This window comes from Tachysurus fulvidraco, chromosome 11 (genome assembly GCF_022655615.1).
Source record: "Tachysurus fulvidraco isolate hzauxx_2018 chromosome 11, HZAU_PFXX_2.0, whole genome shotgun sequence".
Classification (NCBI taxonomy): Eukaryota; Metazoa; Chordata; class Actinopteri; order Siluriformes; family Bagridae; genus Tachysurus; species Tachysurus fulvidraco.
Genome location: NC_062528.1, coordinates 15,973,749 through 15,994,925, shown reverse-complemented (window position 1 = coordinate 15,994,925; position 21,177 = coordinate 15,973,749). Strand labels below are relative to the sequence as shown.

The following is a 21,177-nucleotide window of genomic DNA, read 5'->3' as shown; positions in this document are numbered from 1 at the left end:
GTTCTTCCCCAAACTGCTGTCACAAAGTTAGAAGCACACAGTTGTACAGTATAGGATGCCTTGGTATATTGTAGCTTTAAGATCTCACTTCACTGGAGCTAAGAGGCACAAACATGCTCCTGCACAAAGCTTAATGAAGACATGGCTTTCCAAAGTTGGAGTGTAAAATCCTGAATGACTTTTATAGAACCCTGACCTCAACACCTTTGAGATGAACTGGAACACCAAATACATACCAAATTCCCTCAAACTATCAGTTCCTGACCTCGCTTTTGTTCTTGTGGATGAATGAACACAAATCCCTACAGTCACACTTTAAAATCTAGTGGACAGCCTTCCCAGAAGAGTGGGGTTATAACAGTAAAGGGAGACAAAATCTGCCCTTGGATCTTCAATAAGCTAACAAGAATATGATTGTTCAAGTGTCCACATATGTTTGGTTTGTATATTTTTATCCTTGACATATTGCAGAACTAGCTCAAACTTGTACCATCATTTAAGTGAAAGTGAAAGTGACGTGACATACGGCTAAGTATGGTGACCCATACTCAGAATTTGTTCTCTGTGTTTAACCAATCCAAAGTGCACACACACACAGCAGTGAACACACACACACCGTGAACACACACCTGTAGCAGTGGGCAGCCATTTATGCTGGGGGTTCGGTGCCTTGCTCAAGGGCACCTCAGTCGTGGCTTGCCCAAGACTCACAACCTTAGGGTTAGGAGTCAGGCTCTCTAACCATTAGGCCATGACTTCCCCATGAACTAATGTCATATTTCATGTTTATTTATTAAATCTGTTTCTCATTAGCTGTTGTTGTGTTGATTGTGGCTGAAGTGCCATAAAAATACAATGTTGTTAGAGGATGCGTTCAATACAAATAATAAATTGTATGGTGGTGGTGTAAGCGTGTTCTACTTATAATAAAATCTCTGACCTTGTTATGCATGTTTACAAAGACAAAAATGACATAATGTAGGTCTAACTATGTAGAGTTAATTAAACTCTCTCTCTCTCTCTCTCTCTCTCTCTCTCTCTCTCTCTCTCTCTCTCTCTCTCTCTCTCTCTCTCTCTCTCTCTCTAGGTGCTATGTATGATCACAGCTCCTGTGACGATGATTCTCTCCTCTCAGCAGGATGCCTCATTTGCCTTTGCCTCTCTGGCTATAGTGTTCTCAGTCTACATCACTTTGGTGGTACTGTTTGTGCCCAAGGTGTGTAAATCATAACAGTTTATTAAAGATATTTATTTTGTGTTATTTTAGCTTTTACCCACTTACAGTTCCCCTTTTATGTTGCTTGTCTTATTGTTCTCTTTACAAATGGTATTGCTATGTTCCTCATATGGAAAACTTCACATGCTTTTGTAGTTTTGTTTTGAGTTTGACTAAGGATTTTCCCTGATGTAGATGCGGCGATTGATCATGCGTGGGGAGTGGCAGTCTGAGCAGCAGGACACACTGAAGACGGGATCGTCTACCAATAACAATGATGAAGAAAAATCCCGGCAGCTTGAGAGAGAGAATCGAGAACTCCAGAAGATCATTCAAGAGGCATGTCTAGCATGTCTTTTTGCATTTCTATCCTACTAAACTCTGCTACATGTAATGTATAAAATATATATTACATATAAAATATGATTCAATAGTTATGAAGGCCTGCTGAATGATCATTTGATTCAGGTAAAAAGGGGTAGAGTGTTTAAAGCCCTCGAAGGAAAATGCTATCTGCCTTATAGTGCATGCATGAGTTCACAGACATAATAGATTGTTGTTTCGGAATAAGAGAGTGCCACCAATCTCATTTCTGAGAGCATAGCTTGCTGGGGATTCAAACTCACAGTCTCTTTATGATAGTCATAACTTCTCATACACAGGTTATCAATGATCATTCAGTACAGTATGTCATTTTGAGTGTATTTGAATATAAATTGTACAGTACATTGGACATTTATTTTTATTTTCTACAGAAAGAGGAACGTGTAACAGAACTACGACACCAATTAGCAGAACGTCAGGCTCTCCGTGCTCGGAAACCAGTGTCTTGTCAGAACCAAAACCAGAACCACAGTGTTCCCCCTACGGCTTCATCTGAGCCTCCGGGCTACTCGCCTGGCTCAGAGCAACACTCTGTGCCTCCCTCCTTCTCCAACAACTCCACCCTTTACCAGGGAGAAGGGAAGCTCAGCCGGAATCACTGCCACAACAGCCGACTGCCTCTTCTCTACAAATGAGTCCGGCAGAACATGAAATATACAGGCTGTGTGTCGTTGAGTTCATGTGAGTTAACACAGTGTAGTTCAACACCTTGGGTTTTAATCTTACTCTTTCACTCCAGCCTTTTTTTCTTTTTTAAAGTAAAGTCTGCCAATATGTGCTTAAGTATAGTGCTGTTCCATCTTATGTGTCACCACTGTATCAAAATTAATATTAATATTCTACTGTGTATCAATGTATATTAATGGAGTTTGTATTGTTTTACAATTTGCAACTTTGCTGTACCTACTTGTGTCAAGAAAGCACAAATACTAAGTAGCCTTTGGTAAATAACTAAATTAAACAGGAAAATTCCAGGAATGCCTCTATACATATATATATATAGGCAGTGATATAGAATTTAGAATTAGAACAAATGCACATTTAAGAAGTGAAACATGATTCTCAATACAAAATGTCACTCTTTCCTCCATCCATTTAATCCTCTTTATTGGGGGAATCCCTTGGGGGAATGAGAGCATTATCCAGTAGGTAGGGGAGGGCCCGTGTTTGCAGAAGTGAAATTGATATTTAAAGCACTCCAGTCTCCAGTTTTTTTTTAATCAAAAAAGCCAAGCCCATCATTTACTGCAAAAACAAAAAAAGGGTTTGCGTGACTGTTCCATTGCTTCCTGAAATGTCTAAGTCTTCCAATTGTTATTCTTTATAGACATAAATAAACTTCCCATACCATGTCTGCTTTTTAGTAATGATAAAAGTGAAATGAGCAGACAGGGGGTTATTTTGAGTGACTTAGTTTTGGTGAGTCTTTCAAAAGGGGTCTACCCTCAGTGTAGATTTCTTTTATAGCTTTATTTTACATTACTGTGCTTTCCAAAATTCACCTAAGTAAGGATTAGAAGAAAAAAAAGGACGGTTTTGTTGTCCTTTGCTTTATTTTGGTTCAGTAAAACTTTTGTAAATTATCTCAGCACAGGTAAGTTGGTCTGTGTTGTTATTTTAACTTCATGTTTTATTTTTACAGAGTTGTGGTTAATTATTATGACTCGCAAAAGCACACCTGTAGGACTAAATCATGTACTACAAGCATTCGTCGCACATAATGAGAGCACAGTGCACAACTAACGGTGAAATTGTTCCACTTATATATATTTTTTTGAAGTTCAATGTTGCCATAAAGAAATCCAGTTGCAGTCCATTTTAGATACAGCACTAACAATACGCCTTACCCAAACCCTTTACTCTGCACTTTTAGTGTAGATACAGTATGCCTGTGTCTGCAAGGTAGTGTTATTTCAAGAGAAAATCTAAATAATTCACTTATTCTACTGAGTTGGAATGATATTCAGAAACAATATTACATCGTGTGCAATAATTCAATAATCAGCATTTGTGTCTTTTCCATGATAAGACAATACTGAGCATTATGCTTGCACAGTGCTATTGACCATTTCTCACGCTTTGGGTTGTTCATGTGTTACATTACTGTTGTATTGTTGGAAGCTCACTCAGAAAATGTGTTATCTTTCTTTGTATAATTGCTTAGCTGAACATATTTAAACACAGCACGACATAGCAAATGTTCCTACAGCATGTAAACATTATATTCATTAATTTAGCTCAGGGTATGTAATTATAATATCACTTTATGTATAATAAATGTTTATTTCCCAGATGTGTGCACTATATTACAAGTTAGACATACTCAGAATCATTCCATATATAAATCAATAATCCAAGCCCTATTTAACTTTTGGTAATTTATTTGTAATTAATATATGTATTGTAAATACAATAATCTTTTATCTATATGCAAACTTTATAGTTCAATAAAACCCATTATTTTGCACTGACTATAAATGTTGTCTTGGCATGGTTTTAGTACACTAGTTATGTGAAATTATTAGAAATGAAAAATGGATCTAAAATAGATTCTCTGTTGTATCTAAAACATGACTAATGACTGATTTATGTATTTGTTCAGAACATTGTTTTGTATTTGTAGGACTTTCCACCAAATTCATATTCATATTCATATTATTATTAGTAGTAATAGTAGTAGTGACCTCTTGCTTGTTTTTTATTTCTTCAGTGACTTTCCCCCTGGGTGTAGTCCTTTCTATTTGTGTATATTTGCATGTTAGTTACACGAAAAAAAGTGAAATGCAAAACTTCTGGACTACATGAAGACTTTGCTATAGAGCATGTTTCAGTGTGTCCTATAGAGGGCCTCAAAAGCCTACTTCAAGTACATCTGCTCAAAGATAATCAGGCACTAAATACATTATACAGTAGGGGCAATTTTTATCTATCTATCTACATTTACATTTACGGCATTTAGCAGACACCCTTATCCTGAGGGTTAAGGGCCTTGCTCAGGGGCCCAGCAGTGGCAGCTTGGTGGACCTGGGGTTTGAACCCATGACCTTCCGATCAGTAGCCCAACACCTTAACCACTGAGCTACCACATCCCCATCTATCTATCTATCTATCTATCTATCTATCTATCTATCTATCTATCTATCTATCTATCTATCTATCTATCTATCTATCTATCTATCTATCTATCTATCTATCTATCTATCTCTTTGTTTGTTTGTTTGTTTGTTTGTTTGTTTATTTTTAAACATGTCTGGGATTTACTATGACTGGACAGCAGTGACTTAATTTTACATTACAACATCAGGAAGTGGTCAGAAGTAAACAAGGTTATGTCAGATCCTGTGTCCTGGGAGATTTGAGTGGATAAATGTGGGCTGTTGACTATAGATCAAAGACTTTTGCTTCCTCATTTACCCATCAGTGGCTTTATGGTCAGTACAGATCACGAGCTTACATCAATGTTACAGTAAATACCTCAGTGATGTAACTCTAATTATATTAAAACAAAAACTATAAGGCTTTGAATAAATCCATACTATAAAAACTTTGAAACGAATCTCATGTTACCAAATGTGTAGTGGCAACATATTTTCAGTGTTAATGTTCAATTTATCAATGCCCAAATTAGAGATACATAAACGAGATTTTATTAATAAACTCTTGTATTTATTCTTAATACGGGTATGATATGTCATATGCAACATACACTGACCATTCAAGTGATCTTGACTTTAGACTGGCACAAATCTGATCTTACTGCAAGCTTTATTAGTGTTTATCTTCTAATGTGTAGTTAGTGAACTAGAACTCCAATAGAATATGAGTTATGTGTTGTAGCATTAGTCTAGAGTGGTGTGAAAAAGTCTTTGCCCCCTTCCTGATTTTTTTGCACGTTTGTCACACTTTAATGTTTCAGATCATCAAACATATTTAAATATTAGTCAAAGATAACACAAGTAAACACAACATAAAGTTTTTAAATGAAGGTTTTTATAATTAAGGGTAAACAAAATCCAAACCCACATGGCCCTGTGTGAAAAAGTGTTTGCCCCCTCTGTTAAAATATAACTGTGGTTTATCACACCTGAGTTCAATTTCTCTAGCCACACCCAGGCCTGATTACTGCCACACCTTGTTCACAATCAAGAAATCATTTAAATAAGACCTGACTGACAAAGTGAAGTAGAACAAAAGATACTCAGAAGCTACACATCATGCTGAGATCCAAAGAAAATTCAGGAACAAATGAGAAAGAAAGTAATTGAGATCTATTAGTTTGAAAGAGGTTATAAAGCCATTTCTTAAGCTTTGGGACTCCAGCGAACCACAGTAAGAGCCATTATCCACAAATGGCGAAAACATGGAACAGTGGTGAACCTTCCGACCAAAATTACTCCAAGAGCACAGTGACGACTCATCCAAGATGTCACAAAAGACCCCCACAACAACATCTAAAGAACTGCAGGCCTCACTTGCCCTAGTTAAGGTCATTGTTCATGACTCCACCATAAGAAAGAGTCTGGGCAAAAATGGAGTTCTAAGACGAAAACCGCTGCTGAGCAAAAATATCATAAAGACATTTGGGAAAATACTCTGTGGACTGATGGGACAAAAGTTGAACTATTTGGAACATTCGTGTCCCATTACATCTGGCGTGAAAGTTACACCACATTTCAGAAAAAGAACATCATACCAACAGTAAAATATGGTGGTGGTAGTGTGATGGTCTGGGGCTGTTTTGCTGCTTCAGGACCTGGAAGACTTGCTGTGATAAATGGAACCATGAATTCTGCTGTCTACCAAAAAATCCTGAAGGACAATGTGCAGCCATCTGTTTGTGACCTCAAGCTGAAGCGAACTTGGGCTCTGCAGCAGGACAATGATCTAAAACACACCAGCAGGTCCACCTCTGAATGGCTGAAGAAAAACAAAATGAATACTTTGGAGTGGTACACTAATGAGAACTTGTGTGATTAATTAATTTATTGAACATTATCACAACCGATAATGTATTTCTTAGTCATTTTCACACAGCAGATCATCAATTATTAACCAATAAGATATTTGTGAATAAACTCTAATTTATAGTGAATAACGTGTCTAATTTGGGCTTCACTGAGGAAATTCTACTGTAGCATATGTGTGATCACAACTTAAATGAACTCACTGCAGTGAGAAAATATGTGTGATAGTTAAGGGCAGTCGATCTATATTAAGTCTTAGCAAAGCTTTTTTTTGTATGTTTTTTTTATGTCCCCATAAGATTTTAGCTGCAGATTTCAGATGCATTAGGCTGAAACTAAGTTGCTTGCTATATTTAAGATAATCTATGTGAACTATATAAATACGCATAACCACACTTATTTCCTTCTGAAAAAGTACCTCCATGTCAGAAGGGAAGTTTAGAACATTAACAAATTCCTCTGACTAAAACGTTCATGAGAGATACAAATCTTTATTGACTGCAACACTTCTTAGATGTCCATTATAAGTTATTTAGGAGTAAACAGTTTTTCCATTCCTTTCTTGGTGCACAAAAATTCTGCCTGTAAAGATGTGGACAGAGATTATGCTTAAAATCTGCTGCAGTAGATTTTATCACATCCATTTAATAAATACAATAATCATAATAAATAGGCAAGTGTGAATGAATAAATACATAACCTAAATCTCAAAAATACAATAAAAAATTAAAATGTTTGTTTTAAATAAGTTAATACATTAAACCAAAAAAAAAAAAAAAGTGCATTCATTACAACATTCAGTTTGTACATGAGCAGTTTCTGTAGTGAGCTACAGTTTTTCAGTTTTAACATACAGTAAAAGCTTAACATGCTGGTCTAAGAAGAGTACAAAGAGGAAGTGCTCCTTCTCATTCCTAGGTATTACATCATAATTTAGCAGGTACATTTGAGAACTTTGCAGCACTTTGATACACTGTATCACATTTACAGCTTTTATGCTTAGGAAAATAAATCGTTTCACATTCCTCATGTGATTAATTTTCACAAACCACCCTGAGAAATAATACAATATCAGTGTTTTAACATAAAACAAAATTTCTTCACATTAGTCAGCAGGTATCTCAGGAAGGAGCCTTGACGTTCTTACAGCTCAAACACCCCAAAATAGGTTTTGGAACTATGTTCATCGATGTTATTAAGATGTTTGGTCTCTGTTGACAGTTCGTCCCCCTCATAAAGCTGAAAGACAGCACCAAGATAGATGTAATCATAGACATTCCTCTGCTCCCCTGTTTTGGTTTGGCACACAGTTTTGACTCCACTGAGCAGATAGCGTTTATTTTTGGATGGTGATGTGTGAGATGACCACCGAATACTGTAGCTCAGATGGTTTCTCTCATTATCTTCATCGCAGATTAGGTTGAATGATGCCTGGCTGTAGACAAAGTACAGGCCATCGTGGGGAATGAGGATATTGTTGTTTTCCAGCTTGAGGCCTCCTTTAGTGAATGACTGGTCCACTCCACTCACCCACTGTGGAGAACTTTTCTTATGACCAGAAGCTAGAATGATAGAAAGGGTTTTTTTTTGAGTAAGCAGCATAAATAAGCATTGTTCCATGTTTTTATCCTTCCATTCCAGTATTCACTAAGGTCAGAGGTTCTATATGTTAATTTAAGTTCTATATTAATAACTTTTCTATAGTAGCCAAAGGATGATATGTCGATCTGTTGAAAGAATAAAGTGCTTGAAGGAAATCCGATATTGTTTACTTGTAATTTTCGAGGACATTCAGATGTCCTGTAGACATGGATGATTTAGCACCAGGTAGAAAAGTTATCTATATAATGGGAAAGCATCCTGGTTGAAGTTTTCATTTTCAGTGGCTTAAGCCTGGGAATGACTGGTGATCCAAATTTTAACAATCATTCTTTCTGGTCCTATAATTAACATGTGCAGCTGAACCTTTTAATATTTATACAGTACATTTATGTTCCTTATGTTGTTAATCATTTGCTATTTGACTTTACTCACTTCCTTTACAAATTCTACCACATTTGCTATCAGATCCTGTTACAGCTCTCCTGTCTTAAAGTAAATACACTTGATAAATAGGTCTTGTAACTTACCATGGAGGTGAATGGCTGCCTTTGTACTTTTGGCGAACTCTGTTAGCAATTTCTGATGTCTTGGTGTATCTAGAACACAGAGAGAGGCTTTGTTCATCTTCCTAGCCCATGAACCTTGAAAGTCTATGACTACATCATTTAGATTGTTTCAATGAATCATTTCTCAGTTTCTTACCTGCGCTTGTGGCGCTTTGCTGATCCATAATAGGTTCCACTTGATGCTTATTCTGTGGAAAAATCATCAAAAGAATTTTACTTAGCTTCAATCCAGTTTAACAAATCTCACTTTCAAAACGCTAAGCTGTATAAACCTTAATGTCTCTAAAATGGCTTCTGACTTACCATGAAATGCCATGCAAAACAGAAAGATGCTACAGCAGCGAGGGAAAGAAAGACCACAACCCCAACTATTGTCCATATCCAAGATCTGGATGGCTTCACGGCTTCCACAGTAGGTTGGTAAACTTGTCCCATAGAGGCTTCTATATCAGCTGCTGTCTCCTTGTAGTTCTCCATCCTGTACTCGGTCTCTTAGTATCACCTTCAGTGTAATTTTAATAATGACACCAGACTTTTTATAGACCCAAAACCTGGTCAAGGTTATATCTGAAGGGAATCGTGATGTACTGAATAGGTTCATGGAGCAGACTTCACTAATATATAGGAGAAATAGGGGGAAAGTCCAATGATGTCAGGGGAGCAGAAGTTGGTCTGAAAAGGGAAAGAACAATTTTGTTCACAGGCACACCAACACTCTCACAACCTCCACCCCGCCCACACACACACACACACACACACATACACGCACACACTCACAGTTGAATAGAGAGAGAGAGTCACCGTTGCTCCTCTACATGCAAACAGGTTTGGTGAGTGTCATTATTCAAACATATATGCAACCATTAATGTAACAAATGAATAAAATCCAGATACATTCATTATTTTAAGGAATATTCTCGAAATAAGTCTCGAAATGTATAAAATGTATCAAGCATTACTTGTGTGGAAATTCCACAATCCTGATATCCTATGATACCTAGTACAAAGGCAGTTGCTACAGGAAATCAATCATTAAGCCTATAAGTCAGATAGTTCTACGTCTAATATGAGTATATTTCCAGACTTTTGCATCATTTATATTGATTAACAAAATAATTACTTTTAAACTGACAAACCATTTAACATATGTTTAATAATATAGTGAACAGCATTCCCAAAAGTATTAAAATTCATTAGTGATTTAGTAGATAAAACCTGAAGAACAAAGCTTAATGTAAGTATTCATACCCATGTGCCTGGCATCCTGGGGTTAGTAGTACTGACAAAATTCATAGTGATAGCACTTTTTAGACTAATTTAATTTACAATAATTTTGAGAATGTTAGTAATGTTATCTCTCAAATGTCTCCCCAGGTGGTGTATGTTGTGAAATGGGATCTACCTACAGGGTAGGAATTGCCAATGACCAAATTATTGACTAAAACTTTCTTGTAATTAGGTCGAAAGACACGTAATTTGTTGTCAGGGGCATAGCCACATAGAGTTTGGCATCTGTGAAACAAACGTAAACACCAAACCAAATTGGAACCCAAATGATGCCCTGAGACTCAATCATGCTCTCTTACTGCTGTGCAATTCTTGCAGAGTCTTTGTAGCAATTGAAGGTATTTTAGCCAAATTTCTGTGTTTAGTCAGACTATATGACTATACGGTAATTATGTATGTCTCTTTACATAGGTTTTGGCATACCTCAGAGTGCTCATGCTCACCTCCTTTTCTACCCCATGTCTAAAAATCTGGGCACACCAAAGCTATTAAAGCCTGTACATTCATGTCTCATTTTTCCACTAATTTAGTAGAACTCGAGCTGTTGAAACAAAATCCTCTGACTTTATGCCAGAACAAAGCTATGTTACAAGATAGACAAGAGGGGCTTTTGTCTATGCAGACTACACAGACTCTTAGACTATTAGACTCAGGGACTAAAACAATGTACACACATATCCCTTTAAGGTTATTTTTCATAAGCTGTCCCAATTTGTCTAATCAAATTCTAAGTAATATTAAAATGGTTGCCTACAAAAGATATGTTTTCAAATGTAGTTTGCTTTCAGGACAAAGTACAGGATTTCCTGATTAATAATGTTGCGTGTTTCTTTAACTGACAATGAAATGCATTTATTCATAGTTAACTGACGTCACAGCTAGACTTGCAGGTTGCAACAGGTGGCTTCTGAGGTTATTAATAGCAATACTGTATAGTGAATACATTTACATCATTTAGCAGACACCCTTATCCAGATTGACTTACAATTTATACAACTGAACAATTGAGGGTTAAGGGCCTTGCTCAGGGGCCCTGCAGTGACAAATTGGTGGACCTGGGATTTAAACTCATGACCTTCTGATCAGTAGTCCAACACCCACTAGGCTACCACATCCCACATTTTCCCAAAATGGATGAACATGGTGGAAAAATGAAACTAGTATCACAGATCACTTGCTATAACCAGGTTAAAAGGTGAACTCAAGGATGACCACCTAACGAGATACCTGATGAGATGAATGACCTGAACAACGAGAACTGTTTGAGTTTTGAATGATAGTTGTGTATCTTAAGTGTTGATCATCAAGCTATTTACAGTTCTAGTTCCCACCCTTTTGCCACCCGAAACCAACCTGCTCCAAGTAATCCATTTCCTTGACTAGCCAGATTTGTGAAGGAAATAATTTCTTTCATAAATTCAGTGGAACAGGCTTAGTAATCACTGTCTTTAAACATGTTTTGTACTGTGCTTTCTTATACCGCCTACTGTGCTGACAGCTTACTGAGTAATGTTGCAATGTTACACTGTCTTAAGTGTCATGACTAAAGATATTTGTATCATATAAACAATTAGGTTTCATTTAAATATGTAAAATATTACTAGAACCATGAAATGCATAATTTTTTTTTTTTTGCAAGAAAACTAAGATAATAATAATAGTGTAAAGGTGAAGTCAGTATACTGAGCATTATCCAGAGGTCAATGCATAAATGATCATTCACCTTTGATGACAAGAGGCTAGTTACAGGATGCACTATATGCCTTTATGATGCTAATATATTTCAAACAATTAATTTGTCTAACAAAAGTAAAATGTCTTCACAGAAAATATTAGGCCTCTAAGTTTGGAATTACCCCAGGAAATTTAGCCCAGCGATGGCAATACAGGAGTGTTTATAAAATCATGTAAAGGGATTTTATTAGTTAAGTAGAACAGATGTGGGAAGATGGTCAAACAGAAAAGAAACATTTTTTAAGATGAAAATATATATAAATATATACACTCTCTCTCACACACATGTATATGTATATATGTATATAAACATATAAATGATTAAAGTTACAGATAATATTAATTCAGGAATATTTGAAACTGAAATGCAAAATGGAAATACATCAGGAAACAATTAGGCACATTGTTTTACATCTTGGCCAGATGCCAACAGTCTTTAGCTTGCTGGCTTTCTTTCCCTGGTGAGGCAATCCCTCATATGAGCCAAAGATTCCTACCTCAACCCACGTGACCTGCCTTTTAAGTTCGATAAAATGCTTACATGTATGTGGTTGTATAGCAGACAAAATAATTCACTCTATATTTTTTTTTGTGAGTGGTTGATTCAGCAATTCAAATATTTTAAAACTTGTAGCTATGGAAAATTAAATTAAAGAACAGAACCAGTTTCAGTTTTCAGTTCATTTCATCATCAACTTCCGCACATGTGGTCATACAAGCAGTAACGCGTTCCAGTGGAGATTCCAACACCAAATACCCCCCCTCTTCTCCCCATCGGCCTGCATGAGAGAGTGGAATTCAGTTTCTAGCTATCACTGATTATTTATGTGCTTTTTCTTTGTTTCTGTTTCCCTTTTACTTCACTTTCTCTTCCTCATTCTGTCCCTCTCATTTTTCATACACTTACGGTTGTACTAATGGTATGATGATCACCAGTAAATAACCCAGAATTAGCGAACCTGATAAATACATGTTTGTACTGTTCTGAAAACGAAAAAAGTATTTGGCATTTGGCATTGCTCCAGCTGCTGAGGTTAGATCAGGAAAATTGATTACATCATCAGTATAATCTGTAATCTTCGTCTGTAATCATATAGCCTGTAAACAGATTGCCCCACCGATACAAGTGTGGTTAAATGTTTCAACCTATTACATCACCAGCTTTAGTTATTATTGAAACCTCCTGAGGTTTCAGGATTTACCAGGTCCTGAATGTCACAACATGACCTGCTTTATAACCTTTTCATCCTCCAGTAGTTTAGTATTTGTTTAACAGGAAAGTCTTCCTAGAAAGTCCTACACTAATTGATATGATTTATTACCACTGTATGAAAATAATAATAATAATAATTTACTCACTCTCATTTAATCACTTAATCACTCTCGACTATCATGGGGAAGTATAGAGGATATATCTCATTCTCATTCTCGCTCTCGGGTTCTCTCTCTCTCTCTCTGTCTCTCTCTCTCTCTCTCTCTCTCTCTCTGTCTGTCTCTCATTCTCGCTCTCGTGTTCTCTCTCTCTCTCTCTCTCTCTCTCTCTCTCTCTCTCTCTCTCTCTCTCTCTATATATATATATATATATATATATATATATATATATATATATATAGAGAGAGAGAGAGAGAGAGAGAGAGATAGTAAAGAGTGTGTGTAAAAAATACTACAGAAAATGATAGAATTATTAAAATTATGATGATGATTATTATTGTAAAATGTTTTATTGTAGTTGTTGTTGTTATTGTTATAAATCAACCTACATTGTAAGTCATGTGGTAGTTCAGGACATTTAAGGTGAGGTACTTCTCCGGGAGGATGCAATGACGGGTTCTTTGTTCTTGTCTAGCTTCCATGACCTTTAGGAATTGAAAGCCACCTACTTCTCCCTTGCTGAAAAAAAGATTGCAAGAGGCTAGGTCAAAATCTATACTTTCGTGCTGATGTGAAAACAGTTTTGCCTTTTTACCTCTAACAGAAAAGGAAGATGAAGAAAGAAATGGAGAAGTAGCAGCAGATCATTAAAAACAGACACATGACTCTTACAGTGTTTTTTCCGATATACAGTTGCATCTTAAAATATATACTCTTGAAATGCCATGTATGTGTACATATACTCAGTTATGTAGTCATGACTTCAACAGAATCAATTTAGTTATCAAATTATAGAGCAGTCTGAGACTCTCATAGCAGTGAGAAATCAAACACAAGTAGCATTTCTTTTATGGAGCTGCTATCTAAGAGGCCCCAGAAAAGTCAGTACCACATTTCAGATTCATGAGACCAATATAGCCACAGTTCAGAACAAATCGTTTTACTCAGTATATATTTTCTTGTTCAGATGAAGGACAATATTTTTTCTAATTTTATATTTGACAGTGAGGTGCCACAGGGGGTCCCAAGTTTGAGATCAGATCACATCAACCAGCACTAATGTTGTGAATTTAAGATACATCAATCATCAATTCACAGAAATTAAATAAAGACCCTCTTTGCAATACATAGCAGCTCTTCAGGCGAGTCCATCCACAGCTAGCCTCACTGATTTATCTAGCCAAATTCTTGCTGCTGATTGTGATTCTCCATAGGAAACTGGGATGGCCTGTGAGGACAGTTATTGATTGTACAGTTTGTCTGCTGTACCTCTGATTCTTCCTATACCACTCCTTGTCCACCTGTAACTGGAATCTGTTCTGTATAACATCATTGATTAATTATGATGCACTGCCCTATTTTCAAAATACTAACTTTGCTGTTTACAGGCACAGTGGCGTGTCCCCATCTACACTAAATGTGTATGTACCAGCCATTGTTGATTGTTACAGCATGTGGATGATGACTCTCTAGTGGTTCATGAGCTTATTACAACTTTTCTGAAATGGGTTTGCTAAGGTTTCAGCATCAGATCTCCTGAGTCTTAAGGCCCCTTCCTACAAAAGATGATGAAATGAATTGGCATCTCTAAAATTATATCTGATAAGATCATATCTCCAAAACAAGTGAGAACAATAGATGCTTTCATATGCTGGTGTCCAGGTAACTCTGGTGTGATCTAGTGGTTGATTTTGGGGTTTCCACTCAAGATCATGTGACTCAATTGTCTGTTGTAGTGTTCCACGAAAGCAAAACTCAATACTTAGTGGTTTTTGCTAACAATTAGCCTTGCAATCATCAATCACATTCCCCTCTTTAAACAGTGACTGGTCCACTTTGGCCTGCAGGCAAGACAGTTTTTTTTGTTGCATACAATCATACTGAAAGTAATCTTTATAATCAAGTGTGTTTAGCTTATTTATAAACCTCAAACTCACACTCATATAAAATCCCCAGTTTAATAAAAGCTTATTAATAAAGGAAATGATGTATGATGCCACAGTGACCAGTGCCTCATACCATCCTTTACTAAACTTTAAAATATTTTACTGAGGTAAAGTTTTTCCCTCTATTTTTCCAATCACTCCTTTAACTTCTTTGACTTATTACTTATATGATACATTTTACAGTAGGATACAGTTTGTTTTTATTTTTTATGTCTTTCTACCAAATTTCCTTTTGTATCTAATACAACTTTTATACTATTTTAAACAAACTTTTCTAACTTTATTATAGTCTCATATAGTCAAATTGTCGCAATAAAATAGAAACCTGACGTATGTACCATTTTGGAGAAGAAGGGCTAATGTATGTTGTTCCTGTAACTACACAGGGGGGGTGTTTATCCCTTTAACAGGAAGTGATGTAATGCAGTGTGCCTCCATATACAATTGCTGTAATTGGCAATTATATTAAATTACTGTAATAACTATGAAATTCTCTAAATTGCTTCAACATTCTCATTTTTAAGCTTCATAAATCCTTGGGATTTATTTTCAATGCTTTATGGCATTTGGGGCATCCAAATGTCATTTATTTTAATGTCGGATGAGTCATTTAACTTTGGGGCGCCTATCAAAATAACATAAACATGAACATACAACCACTTAAGATGTTAGGTGTACAAGCGGTTAGCCTTTAACAAGCGTATAGGCAGGAATTGAGGTTATATCAGTGTGGTTAGAATACACCAAGGCTTGGTGAATATGTGGAGCACCTTCTCTGCCCACTCTCCGTCTAGCCTCCTTGCTAAGTGTCTGGCCCACAGCATGTAGTATGTGCTTTAACCTACACGGCATCTTTCCGTTTCAGTTTTGTGCCTGAAACCATCCCTGTTTCCTTCCTTTCCGAGATCATCCTCCATTACCCCATTACAGGGGATTTTATCTGCATCTCCTGCTGACATTATAACCAAGCCTTTCCACCACCTCAAACTAATCTACATACGGTACAGCCAACACCTTTCACCTCATATGTGTAGGCTATACTATTGAGAACAGGCAAGAACGCAGATCACCAGATGAGGTTATTTGAGGTTAAATTAAATAGAGTGTTTTAGTATCTTAAGTCTGTGAGCAGCTTTTAGTGTTAGTGTCAGAGAAACCAAAAAGTCATGCTGTCCTAAAGATTCCCAACAAGGCAGGAAACTTCCTGAATGTTCCCAAATGCTAACACTGGAAACTTCTAGACATTAACATCACCATCCATAAAGCTGTTAAATAAAGTAGTACTTTACTTTCAGTAGATCTGGCTTTAATTAATACTCAATAATCTAGCGTTTCTAATAATATATTGCATATATATTTTCTTCTTTAAAATTACTACTACTACTACTACTACTACAAAATTGTCTGTTATTATGCTGAATTATACTTTTAAAAATAGTGTTCTAATCATAATGTAGTCTATGGTTGATTTATTTCTTTATTTCTTTATTTCTACATACATACATACATACATACATACATACATACATACATACATACATACATACATACATACATACATACATACATACATACATACCCTGGAAAGGTTTAAAATGAGTAGACAAAACGTTTAAGACTATAAAACTTAGGCTTTACCATGTACCAATTCCTCATGCCTCCTTTATATTTATATATACTGTATAAGTATTTTAACATCTGAAAAAAGGGAGTAATGTAAATACAATTCTAAATGTTTTCTCTGAACTCAAAAGAAAGTATGAATCAGCCAATAAAACCGAGGGATACAGCACTGGAACATTTTCATATCAGTTGCGGTATGGGTTCGGGAATGGAAGCTCCTTTGGCACCACTGAGTAAATGTAATGTTACATATTTGACTAAGCAAAGGCTGTGTGTACCATGATACTGGCAATTATTTTCCAATCCCACATTCGTCTATTATAGAAATTAAAATACAAAAGACAATAGCAGTAAATACTTTTTAGATCAGTTTCAAACTTCTTTTTGTCTGTCCCATATTAGCCTAAAGACAGCTGATATAATTATAGCTTTAAGGGATACAGGGTATGTAATCTGTCATAAATATAAGATTAGCAAGCAAAGTGGGACTTTTATAGTTAAGGTTTTTTAAATACTGCAATCAGTAATGAAATAACCTGATGGAGATTTAAAGTTTGAAGAAAAATTGTACTGCAGAAGAGACCAACAGAGTGATTCATACTCACTTAAGCACTTTAGAATACAGCGCATTGCTAAACAGTGTAATCTGCAGAGTCAAGCAGGGGTGTTCAGTTTCCTGTATACATGCTCATTAAAACCACCAGCTCACAGGAAATGACAAGGCAAACAAACAAACAAGCAAAGAAATGTCAAATAAATGTCTGAAGCATTGTATTATTGACACAGCAATAATCTCTTAACCCACACACTTTGTTTTATGTAAGTAATCTCCCCCTTTTATTATTCTTACAGCTTTTATTGTTTTACTGTTAGGACTGTTAAGTAACGATTGATTTAAGACTATTCGAGCATGTGTCACTGATGAAGCTTAGACCCTTCATTTATCTTTTTCAGGGAAATACTTTCTCTCTAATTGTACACACTGATGATCCAGAGATGGAAAAGAAAATCCTTACTTGGTCATCAGGCCCAGGGAATCATTTCCACGCAGTGTCATGAGAATAAAGACAGGGTTAAAGTCAGATAAAGTGATTTGTTGTGTAAAAGATTGGTAAAACTGAAGTAGGAGAACAGATGCAGTGGAGTGTTGCCTGGGTTATTCTTAGCGTTTACAACCACAAAATGTATCTAGTGTATAGACCAAATTTGGACTTCCTGCTTCCGACATGCTCAGACCTATAGAAGAGCATGTGGAGCACAAAGAACAATTCTGGCTTAACAGCAAAAAAACTGATTGTGTTTATTATCAAAATATAGGCCACAGTATAATGTCACAAATTAAAAACTGAATCCAAAACTGAAATTCAGAATAATTCATCACAATTGCTGCTCAATAACAATAACTGTCATAGCTAAATTTACAGAAATGCACATTATATTTCATTTTGTAGTATTCATTTTGTTTAAGAAAGGTCAATTCAAAGGGTACAAAAATCTAAATTATGAACCAATCTTTTAAGGTTATAGTGTGTTAAATCTTTATATTGATAAGCATTGTTTATTTATGTGATTAATAAACTTTTATTTTAACTCGTTTACATGAATGCATATGTTTTTGTAATAAATGATAAAGCAGTCTAGTGTAGGGTAACATCTGTAGCTTGTGGTTCACTAGCGCCATCGTGTGGTGAGGATTGGACTATGTGTTGAATGAACAAGGTAGTTTTTAATTTAATAAAAGATTTATACATTTCGATTTTTTTAAAAAGCGATTTATTGCCAAAAGGTAAGTAGTTTTGAATTGTGACCATGTGTATTGCATAACACACAAATTACATGAATTAATTCAGACTAACAGTATTTTACAGTTGCTGGAGCTCAATTCATTTAAATAACCCTCATAAATAACCAATTTACCATTTACACTTAAAACATCTTTAGTAAACATAAAAAAGCTTCCTAAAAAAGTATTTTGACACTTAATACAAGCAAAGCAAACAGCATTCAGTGTAGATTTTATAGTACCGCAAAGGGCTGAGAACAGTTAATGAATCAAATGCTGGATTAACAAGAGCAAAAAAATGAAGAAAAAAATAACAACAAACAAACAAACGAAAACAAAAACAAAAAAAAAACAGGACAATACAGAGGAGATGTGCCTCAATGACACAGTAATCACAATTTGGATACTTAAAATGGCTGGATCTGCACATTGTGTATTAAATATACATGCATTATTGTCAGATAGACATTGGAAACTACTAAGAGATCCAGAATCTTCAGTATCTTCAGCAATTTTTCAAAAATACATTCCCTGAGCCAGTGTGACATCTGGTTCTAGTAACTTATAGATGAGGTCAGTGAGAGTTGGCGTAAGAGAGTGAACACTCATTATAACTCTGACCTAGCTAGCATGAAACACAGAAGCCTTAGGATATATAGAGGTTACTCAAGCCTTACTAGAACATTCAACTAAAGTGCTGCTAAAGACACACAGATATAAGATCTGTCTGATTCAGTATTATAATTCCTGAGGAGCAATTAAGAGCTTGTCATGTATTTATTTGTCCTTTTGTTCAGCAAGCCGATAGAGACCCCAGTATGTTTGTGAAGTATCCCTTATTATTGAAGACGGCTGCAGGATTTTCAGTTTCAGACGGTCACCTTTTCTCAGAAGGATCACCGTCGACATAGACACCGTGCCGCCTCCATGGGCCTCACTCAGTTTCCGGACTGCTTTACTAGGGACATTCTCGTTTGCAACCAAAGTCACCTCATGTGATTCCTTTCCCGTGAAGGTGACCTGGGCGTACGTGTAATAAAATCCTTCCGTTGAAATTATGACTAAGTCTTTTTGCAGGAGGAGGGTTGTGTTAGAGCAGAAACATATAGAGCTGTGTCTCCATGGTGACGTTTCATTTCCTGTTATACCAAACATCAATGAACACATTAAAAAAATTAAAAGAAAAGTCAACTTACTGCATATAGTATAAAGATGGTGTAGGCATTGTGAATATTGTGAATTTCATTCCTATTGTGTGTGTGTGTGTGAGAGAGTGTGTGTGTGTGTGATGTAGAAACAATTCAATGCAAACATCATGCAGATAATATTTATATCAAACTTATAATGTGGAAAAAATGTGATCTCTGTGACTAACCATGGCATGGTTGTTAGCATGGGATGTAGTGGTTTGAGTATTTCAGAAAATAGTGATCTCCTGTTTTTCTTTCTAACACAACACTGTAGAGTCTGGGATGTGGGATTTCTCTGTTGTAGGTCATCCACATTGAGATGATGTTACGCTTTTCTGCTCACCACGCTTACACTGAGTTACAGTAAACTTCCTGTTAGCTCAGACAAGTCTGGTCATTGTCCTCTGATCTCTCTTTTCAAAATGGTATTTAAGCCTCTCTGCTCAGAGTATGTTTTTGTTTTTCTATAATATTCTATTAAAACTCTACAGACTTTTCTGTGTTAAAATCACTTTCTTAAATACCCAATCCAGCCCATATGGCATCAACAACCATGTCATTGTTAAAGGCAGATTACACCTTTTCTTCATGCTGATGTTTCAGGTGAACTTTACTTAAGCTCCAAATAAATAAGATAGTGTGTGTGTTTGTGCAAAATGGAAACATGTTTCAGTTCAGAAGAACCTGTCAATCTGACTTTTCTATTTTTATTTATATATATATATAAAATAGAAAAGTCAGATTTTGACCATGTGAAGGGTTTTCCCAGACCAGTTAAGGCTACAGTATATAATGATGCAATATCTTAAATTTGGCTGGTTCCTAGATATAGATACAGAAAGTAAAGTACTGCATTAAAAATAGTATGTAATAAACTTGTGTGAGAAATTCTGCATTGCCATCCAGAGGAGTAAAGATCTAATTTAGTGTGCAGTGTCAGATTTTTGCATTAGTTGTGAGTAAAGTTGACACCACTGTACATTAGATTTTAGTCAGATAAATTTGTTCCGTATGTGTAGGCCCTAGCCATAAACCTGACCACATTTAGACGTACGAACACCCACTCTGAACAGCAACGGATATTAGACCCCTTCCCCGCTATCTCCTTTTCCATGCACCCACGATTTCAGTTTTGAACTTTCCTTTTGGTTTAATCACTAATTCAAGTCTTGAACACTGGCCAATGCAGGGGTTTCGGGTACATGATAGCTAACTGTTAAAAAAAAAGCCTCATCTTTTTGTGGTCAGTAAGTAGGAGGTTCCATAATCGCAAGTGCTTTCATTATTAAAAAGAGAAAGATGAAACTGCATATTTTTAAACATGACTGAGTTCTTTCTTTACTGAAATATCTTGATCATTAATGCATACAATAAGAGCATTAAAGAAGTAGTTTGTGTTTCTGTACTAATGGCCAAAACTGTTAGCTTCGTTTAGTCAACCAGTGATTACTTCATCCAAAATAAGAGCGTGCATGACACTTCCTCAATAAAACAGAGATACAGAACAAAAT

General features: G+C 35.9%; 3 protein-coding genes across 6 annotated transcripts in view; 1 reads left to right on the top strand and 2 right to left on the bottom strand.

Annotated features, from left to right (window-relative positions):
* Positions 1–4,068, top strand: part of gabbr1a (gamma-aminobutyric acid (GABA) B receptor, 1a) — a 44,450-nt gene extending 40,382 nt beyond the window's left edge. For 2 of the 3 annotated variants that reach the window (XM_027147963.2, XM_027147961.2), the window contains 3 exons: positions 1,088–1,216; positions 1,412–1,555; positions 1,972–4,068. In XM_027147963.2, the coding sequence (XP_027003764.1) occupies positions 1,088–1,216; positions 1,412–1,555; positions 1,972–2,235 (537 nt within the window). In that variant the 3' untranslated portion in view covers positions 2,236–4,068. The remainder of the gene's footprint in view (positions 1–1,087; positions 1,217–1,411; positions 1,556–1,971) is intronic. The other variant, XM_027147964.2, reaches the window with a different exon arrangement.
* Positions 4,069–7,030: 2,962 nt separating this feature from the next.
* Positions 7,031–9,381, bottom strand: tnfb (tumor necrosis factor b (TNF superfamily, member 2)). Its single transcript, XM_027146388.2, has 4 exons — positions 9,036–9,381; positions 8,869–8,920; positions 8,694–8,762; positions 7,031–8,126 (listed from the first exon to the last, which is right to left on the bottom strand). Exons 1-4 carry the CDS (start codon positions 9,207–9,209, stop codon positions 7,708–7,710), a joined length of 714 nt encoding a protein of 237 aa, XP_027002189.1. The 5' UTR covers positions 9,210–9,381; the 3' UTR covers positions 7,031–7,707.
* A 9,061-nt stretch (positions 9,382–18,442) lies between these two features.
* lta (lymphotoxin alpha (TNF superfamily, member 1)) overlaps positions 18,443–21,177 on the bottom strand; it is a 5,004-nt gene continuing 2,269 nt past the window's right edge. For both annotated transcript variants that reach the window (XM_047820727.1, XM_047820728.1), the window contains exon 6: positions 18,443–19,615. In XM_047820727.1, the coding sequence (XP_047676683.1) occupies positions 19,254–19,615 (362 nt within the window). In that variant the 3' untranslated portion in view covers positions 18,443–19,253. The remainder of the gene's footprint in view (positions 19,616–21,177) is intronic.

What these genes read in the sequence shown, in the direction of transcription:
- tnfb (XM_027146388.2), bottom strand. Translation starts at nt 9,209, where the DNA reads ATGGAGAACTACAAGGAGACAGCAGCTGATATAGAAGCCTCTATGGGA. An exon ending in GTTTTGCATGGCATTTCATG is followed by an intron (nt 8,921 to 9,035) that starts GTAAGTCAGAAG and finishes ATTTTTCCACAG; the next exon opens with AATAAGCATCAAGTGGAACC. An exon ending in GCAAAGCGCCACAAGCGCAG is followed by an intron (nt 8,763 to 8,868) that starts GTAAGAAACTGA and finishes TCTGTGTTCTAG; the next exon opens with ATACACCAAGACATCAGAAA.